The sequence below is a fragment of the Penaeus vannamei genome, chromosome 25, assembly GCF_042767895.1.
Source record: "Penaeus vannamei isolate JL-2024 chromosome 25, ASM4276789v1, whole genome shotgun sequence".
NCBI classification, from domain to species: Eukaryota; Metazoa; Arthropoda; class Malacostraca; order Decapoda; family Penaeidae; genus Penaeus; species Penaeus vannamei.
The window spans coordinates 16,884,849-16,893,402 of record NC_091573.1 but is presented as its reverse complement, the minus strand read 5'-3'; the positions used below and the strand labels follow the sequence as shown (position 1 = coordinate 16,893,402).

General features: G+C 32.7%; 1 protein-coding gene across 1 annotated transcript in view; it reads right to left on the bottom strand.

The window, feature by feature from the left end:
* Positions 1-243: 243 nt before the first annotated feature.
* The window catches only part of sra (RRM_RCAN_like domain containing protein Sra), a 34,723-nt gene continuing 26,412 nt past the window's right edge, over positions 244-8,554 (bottom strand). The window contains exons 3-4 of the mRNA XM_070139238.1: positions 8,390-8,554; positions 244-7,159 (exon numbers count right to left, since the gene is read on the bottom strand). The exon at positions 8,390-8,554 is cut by the window's right edge and continues 7 nt beyond it. Coding sequence (XP_069995339.1) covers positions 7,026-7,159; positions 8,390-8,554 — 299 coding nt within the window. The 3' untranslated portion in view covers positions 244-7,025. The remainder of the gene's footprint in view (positions 7,160-8,389) is intronic.

Genomic DNA, 8,554 nt, shown 5'->3' with positions numbered 1-8,554 from the left:
ATTTTGTATGGGCCAAAGTCACAAGTTATTTATTACATCGATCAAGTTATGAACCCAACTTCGACAAATTTGACATCTTTTATTTTGCATTTGCAATTGAAGTTTGCTTGATGCCACCAGTCAATGTTCTTTCATTTGTGTTGCAAGAAAACTAAACACAAATTTAAACTTTCTATGGCATTAGACATACAGCCAATTCTGTTTTCTGATGTTTCTCAATATAGGATAGAAAAAACAGACCAAATCAAACAAGGTTTTACTTAATGTCATTTCAGTTAAAGTTGTCATTTTCAGGACATTAAATGAGGTTCAACTGTGTATGGAACAGTACGTACACAGAATATTAACACAACTATGTCCTGTAACACTTAAATTCTGATGTAGAAAAAATACTTAAAGTAATTCATTCACATTATTACCAAAGTTAAAATACAGATAACTATTAGAATAATAATATTTTTAAAAGTCAGGCTAAAACAAGTTCAACAAAATGAAATGGGGGAAAAAATCAACAATTGCATAAAAAGAAGTAAAAGCAATAAAACATTGATAATTCAATAACATGAAAAATGCAGCAATAATAATAAAAGTTAATAAAAATTTCCATAACAATATAATCTTTATTATCCTTTTTTTCAAATTCGAAGATAAAATTTACACAGCTGGCTAAAGAAAACTGGTAATTAAAAGATAAGAATCTGCAGAGACAGTCTAAATAACTTGACTGAGAATATATTATCCTCTGTAAAACTGGAAAAATAAACAATTCTTCACAGCAAATGACTAGCTTTTCTTCTCACAGAATAAACTCATTATTGTAATAGAATGAGATCAGAACCATCATATAAAAGGTAGTACAGAGGTACATTTGGAGAATGACGCAACTATGATGACCAATCTAGCTTTTGCCAAACATACTACAGAATCAAACACATAAAAGGAACACTGCTAACAACAATAATATGCCTCTAAAAAGCCATGTACATTTTTCTAAGAAGCTAAAACTGACACAAGCTACAGACAACTAACCCAAACAAGACTATCTGTATATGATGATGTTTGCATACAATAAAATAATTTTGAATTCAGTTTATGTCAATCTCGATATCAAATTCACTCCACATGACTATATAGGAAATCTATTTATACACTATTTACACACTCTCAATAAACTAAATGGTTAAATACATTGAATTCGAACTTCTATATACAGAAGATTTGAATAATATCCAAGCATTAATGTGTTTATGGAAAAAAGAGAAAACAGAAACAAACTACATGTCTAAATCAAGGCCATCCATGTCCAAATACCAATTTCACTTTAAGGCATTACTAAATTTAATTTATTTTGTATATAAATCTTTATGTTCCTTTACTTCATAAAAATTTGTTGACACTAACAGAAGCATGTATGATTTATAGAGAAAATTGCTGGAGAAGCTATCAAACACAGTCTCAGCAAATGCAAAGGAAAGTCTCACTAAATAAAACAGTTTTATCAATGTAATGGATTCTGTGTACACTGAACTGGATATTTTCAAAAGTGCAGAATAATAAACATGACACTCATGATATGAAAACTCATCTATTGAAATATTAAGATGAAAGTGTTAAATAGGTATGTTTCTAACATTCAAGTATTAAATACTACAATTCATCTTTCTTGTACAATGAATACATAAAAAGTGAACCAGTTAAAAAAATCAATTACCATCATCATATCACTTGTACACTACAAATTGCAGAAGCACTGATTAAATCAATGGTAGAGACATAATATTCAATATACATGGGTGAAAAGGAGGATCTTATGACAAACATCTCCAGAGATTTTGCCTCATCACTGTAGTATCTCATTAACACATCACATTATGAATACGACAAACACTATTTGAGACCAGTGGAAAAATAAATGTATATCATCTATTACCCCATGTTCAAATTTCAACCCTGATGGCCATATACACATTACTCAAAAAATGGTACAAAGATATATGATCCATATCTAATGTGTATTTTTATCTTAGTTTTTGTAAAAATCAAGGCCTCTAATGTTCACATTTCCTTCATAACCAATAACTAAACAATAATTCTGATACCATCTCAAAAAATATTGTTTACATCATGTCAAGTCTTTAATTCAGGTATATTTAGAAAAGCATATAAATGGAAATTCAAAATGTATGGCTCTGTGCTCAACCAAAACTATAGTCATTTCCTGACAGTTATTATGGAGTATTGGTAGTCAGAATTGGAAATTAAAGTACAAAGATATAATGATACTTTCATAAAAAGAAAATACCATATTTGCCAGCCTACAATAAATGGTGCTAAACATATTTACAGCTGTACAATATGTAAATGAGAAATGAATCAAAGGGAAGAGAAAAATAGGTATATGATGAAATGTCAACTCCCATTCAACTTTTACATTTAGAAGACAACACTAAAACAATAATAATAATAATGGTGCTGTGGGCCAGAGTAGGAATACAAAATATCAGAGCAGAGATGCTTGATTCTATTCCCTACTGATAGGTTAAATGAATAAGCCACACACCACACAGCTGTTTTGATATACTAGTAATATTTCCCATATCCTAGTTTTCAGCAGTTTAAGTACATATATTTTTGTGACTAGTTTGCTATATGTATTTGTATATATCTGTATTTAGAAAATATAATAATATTGTTCCCTGAAAAATCACCATAAAATAAATTCTGATAAATGTATGAAGTAATGTAATATCATTTCCACTAAAATACTGGCAAATATGGTATAAACATGGGTGCATATATATGTTTTTTGTTGTTGTTCTTTTGAGAATAATAGTGGTAAATGACTGGGGATCTGTATGTCTGATTGGGAGCATACTTAATTCACTTTGTTCAGAGTAACTTTGTTCAACCACTGAGTTTGTGAATTGGGTATATTTATATGCTTAACTTCTATGGAAGAAACACACTGTATTCAATATGCCAGCACACAATCTTCATCTAAATAACTGGGTACATGTGAATATCACACTGTGCCAAAATGTCTGAAAAGTTACAAGTTGATGATTTCCAATAAAATACATATATTTATCTACCCATTACCCACATTAATTGATGACTTGATTAAGTTAATAAGCTGCAAAACATAAAAACCGTATCTGGCTCTTGCTTGTCTGAATAGCCATGCCAAGATCCTGAAACCAGATATTAATGTAGACCTATTCCTCTTAATTCTTTTTCTTTGACTTACCTAAGAAAATGTGTTATTGTTGCATAGACTGAGGAAAGGCCCGACAAAGACTGACATTATGTATGATTAGGCAGTGAATTCTTGTAACACACTCTTTAGTCTGATATCAGACAAAAACTAAACAAAATATAATCAATATGCTGTTAGAGTCTGGCTGTCTTAGTTAAGGATGACACACTTTCTTTCTCTCACTCTCTTTCTCTCCCTTTCTCTGTCTGTGTATGTGCATATTTTTACTGTTAGAAGTATTTTTAAGGCTCAACACGAGAGAAAAATATAACTTACAAAAGTAAATAGAACTGTTACTACAATTATAAGTAGAAGCAAGCACAAAATTCACATGGGCATAGCTTGATATCAAAAGGTACTACCAGTTTCATTACCAGAAAGAAAACTTAAAAGTAGAATAGGCATGTCAATAATGTTATGGACAGCTTCAGGTATGTCTGACATTGTTAACTCTTGGACAATAAATTTATCATTGCCATATTCTTTGTGAGAAAAAAAGGAAAAAACTGTCCTCATTTCTACTGCTACCTCAAGATTAGAAATAAAGGTGCACTTCTAAATCTGACTGTGTGAATGTTCATAACTTGCATGTGCCTCTACAGAATCAACCACCTCTTCGACAGAAAAAAAAATATATGTAAATTGAAGAGTACGGCATGCCACTTCTACAACAATTTTTCCATTTCATATCCAGTTTTAATAAATAATTATTATTGTTAACATCATTATTAGCAATGTTAGTATTACTTAATTAATTCATAAGTATTACTATTGCTAGCATTATTACTATCATTATCAATTATCATTAATTTTACAGCATATCCTTTACTTTCAGGTACGGAATCAAACTGGTCTAATCTGTGTTTACACAGTTGACAAATGCTTAGTCATCAAGTAGTCAATGATTAGTCCTACCTATCTAACCTGCTTACCCTTTTTTTTTTTTCTGTAATAATAATAATAATAATAATAAGTATATGTTTATTAGCATTTTAATACTATTACAATATTTATAACATCAATAATAATAATAATAACAATAACAATAACAATAATAATAATAATAATAATAATAATAATAATAATAATAATAATAATAATAGTATTGATATAAATTCCACTAGAAAAAAAAAAAAAAAAAAATTCAAGATTGATTGACGAAATCAAGTACAGTCACGTAGGGCCATCGTATTGACTCCTTGGTGGCAGAGCCATCTGCATGCAACAAATTTCACACACACACACACACACACACAAAAAAAAAAAAATATATATATATGCTGTGGACAATATATGTACTTACTGCCAATAGGCTAACATCACTGTTATTGCACTTATATTTAACTTCATAAAATTTTACCAAAATTTGTTCACTTGTTGATCATGTGGTTTTCAAAAGCATATATCATGTTCTTGATTATAGCTGCTGATGTGCCTATAAATGTTCTATCAGTCCTAAAATATATGATGAAGCAAAGATCATTATATTGTCAATTATGTAAACAAATTAAGATTAATGGCTACTTCTGTAGATTCCCCCCCCCCTCCCCCCAATATGATATTTGGAGGGGTGAAGAGGCAGAAAGAAAAATTAGCAAAGAGCAGCACTATTTTTTAATCTGACTGAGATTTTTCTTTGGAAGGGCAACCATCAAAGAAGAAGAAAAAGGAAGAAAAATGACAGCTGCAAATCATGCAGTATTCATATCATAAATTTCATAAGACTACACAATATTAATCTGCAAAAATGGTAATATTTGTTGCTAATTTTAGGGCTGATGTTCCCTTGTTGGAAGAGTCTTCAGATCTGAACAAAGTTCAGAGGTAAATACATAAATGAAATGATAATTTCAAAATGCAAGACATGCAGTTACATAAACATTAAATTAGGTGTCAAAAGATGTACATTCATGACAGCAGGATACCTTGCAGAATATACTTTTATAAGATATTAAAAAAAAAGAAAGTGTGGAAAAATGAGGGACAGTCTCTGGAAGTCTTGCAAGATCATCCCCTGAAGGTAGAGTTTAAAGATTAAGTCAAGCTAAGGTGTAATAATGTAAGCTATTAATTGGTATTGCCATACTATGATATTTGATTTCCTTTTCATGTTGTTAAATACCATTGATGTCAGTAGACCTTTGTTAATATCAAGCAAAATCTGATGTCTATTTTCATTACTCCATTTTCAAGAATAGTCAGTGATAACTTTTCTTTCACCTTAAAATGACTGTATTCTATCACTATCACTTTTCACATACTCCATAAGCAGGGCCAGATTAAGAGTTCGCAGGGTTGCAAGTTGTTCCTAATACTTCAGTATGTGTGTGTGTGGGGGGGGGGGTGGAGCATCCATGGATGACAGGAACTCCTAAATAGTCTAGAAGATAAGAAGAATGCTTAATAATGTAATGTGTGAAATTTACAATAAATTGTATCTATGTTTCTGAGACTGCATTTAGGGAATCTACCCTTGGGATTGGGATCTGTTAGGATGCCTGCCTGGCCAAGACCTTAATCCAGCCCTGTCCACAATTCTATCTAAGAACAATTACTTATGACCGGCCCAAGTTGAAGGGGTAAAACCAGGTTATCTAACTGAGCAATTCAGGTGCTGATACTGAAAACTGTTCCCTGAAAGTCACACCTAGTCATATCATTAATCATGCCTAAAATAATAAGAAACATGAAAAAAAAATTCAAAGAAACCTTAATCACCAGAACTATACTACTACACATGGATTCACTTGCTATAAAAATCATCACATGAAAGCCAGTGATAGGCTGCTGTAAGACAACTTGCTCCACAGGCTGGGCAGGAAAATACCAAACACATCAAGTTTACATATTCCTACTAGTGATTAGGGTCACATCAAGTTTATGGCTGGTTCAACAAACCACAAAGGAATTCCAGAAATGTCAAGCAACAGTCTGTGCTCAGACAGACTCTTGAGTGGATATATGTACCATGTATGTATATATGTACTCATCTTTATACACATATATCCCATATAGACCCCCAACCTCTCTCTCTCTCTGGCTCTCTCTCCAGCTCTCTGGCTCTCACTCTAGCTCTATGGCTCTCACTCCTGCACTCTGGCTCTCACTCCAGCTGTGTGTGTGTGTGAGTGTGAGTGTGAGTGTGAGTGTGAGTGTGAGAGAGAGTGTGTGTGAGAGAGAGAGAGAGAGTGTGTGTGTGTGTGTGTGTGTGTGTGTGTGTGTGTGTGTGTGTGTGTGTGTGTGTGTGTGTGTGTGTGTGTGTGTGTGTGTGTGTGTGTGTGTGTGTGTGTGTGTGTGTGTGTGCGTGTGTGTGTGTGCGTGTGTGTGTGTGTGTGTGTGTGTGTGTGTGTGTGTGTGTGTGTGTGTGTGTGTGTGTGTGTGTGTGTGTGTGTGTGTGTGTGTGTGTGTGTGTGTGTGTGTGTGTGTACATATATATATATACACAAACAAATATATATAGACAGACAGATAGATAAGTAACTTTATTTTTTGGGATACCAGTGGGCCTAAGCTAAAAAGACTCTAGTGGCTATGTGCTATCCCTTTCCAATGTTTTTAATAAAATTAGGCTCTTATGATTAAGACAGATGCATGTGTGCCTGTATGCATACACAGACATCATGTGTATGTCATTTTTACCATCATATCTTGATTTATATATGTACACAAAAACACACACATATACTCATGATCTCATCCAAAGATTCCTAGAAAGGCTTGCTCCGTGACAAAAAAATTAAAATAGATGACACTATCAATTCACAGAGCATTAAGTGGAGGACTGTGGCCGACGTGTCTGGATAATCTGGGGCTTTGGACCATCTGGGTTGTCTGCTTCCTCGCAAATGTGAACTATTATTCCAGGCTTGTCTTCCATTGGTGGATGAAGTTCATGACTCTCTCCTGAAACAAAATAGTTCAACTCAGATATGCTGAGGTGGAAACTCAAAATCACACTTTCCACAGAGATTCGCTATTTATCCTAAACACTATAAGATTTAGAAATTATGACACTGCTAATAAATAACTATAACAAATATGCTAATTCAATTAATTTTAATCCTCTGATGCTGCGGTGACAAAAATACATGCCATGATTTTAGTTCATTAACCTACTGGATCCAGTTTCATCATGACTTGCATGTGGACCAACTTTCTTCTCCTTTGCAATGTTATTAACGCTTTTTCTGCATGTTATTTGTTTTATTGTTATTTCCTAAGGGCTATATTTGTCTATCTTTTTTTTTTGTATCAAGATGGTAATAGAATGCATTTCATGAGTGGATTGCATATCATATCTCTAGGTAGTCTACAACTCTCTGGGGTACAAAAACAATATGTGACTTTCTGTTATCTGAGTCATTTTTTAAAATATTTTCTGATCATTTGCTTTTCTGTAATACTCAGTGTCCTCCTTGGAGTTGGTGCTCTTCCAGTCATGGCTCACAGATGGTACATACCACTCTTATTTGTCGATCACAATAATGCAAGAGCCCTTTCCTAAATTTTTTTTTTATGAAGTGATGGCCATGTCATCTGGATCCAATAGGTTAATATTACTAAGTAGGAAAGAAGGTAATACTTATTTTTGTTTTTGCTAGAAATTTATGTATCTTTCAAGTTTTGTTTTATGCTTACATTATCAATGCAATGACAACACAAGTGCTTGCATACAAGCACTTGCCACCATGGTTTTATTTGATCATTATTGTTTTATTTTACCTACAGAAAGGTGACTTCACAAACTCTTAGTTACCGAGGACTCAGTTACTAGGTCTACCTCAATCTATAATATGTTGAGTAAAAGAAAATGTTCTATAATTATCATTACAGTTATAACATTATAATACTACTAATGATATCAATAATATCAAATACTAAAATGAACACTGTTAGAATTAGAAACTTTTTCATGAAAATTCAAAGTATGCATTAATTAGGTGACTAAGCGTTTTTGTGAAGCCATAAAAAAGCAGTACATGTTCCTGATATGAACAAGCTAAAAAAATTCAAATAAATCTTCTTGTAACTAATAAATGCCTTCATGTCAATATTTCAAGACATTTGTATGCAGAAAATAATGTAAAAAGTATAAAAATATCCCTAATATTAAACTAAAATGATATACTGTACCTGGAGCTAGACTAGCTACTGCAGCAATAAGGTCATAATTGATAACAGGTTCAGCTTCTTCAACAGGTTCCCAGCCTACTGGTGGAGATGCAGGTGGAGATATCAAGAACTGCTTCTCTCGTTTTGGAGGTTGTAAGTGCGGCCCATCTCGACTGCTCCCAAGGA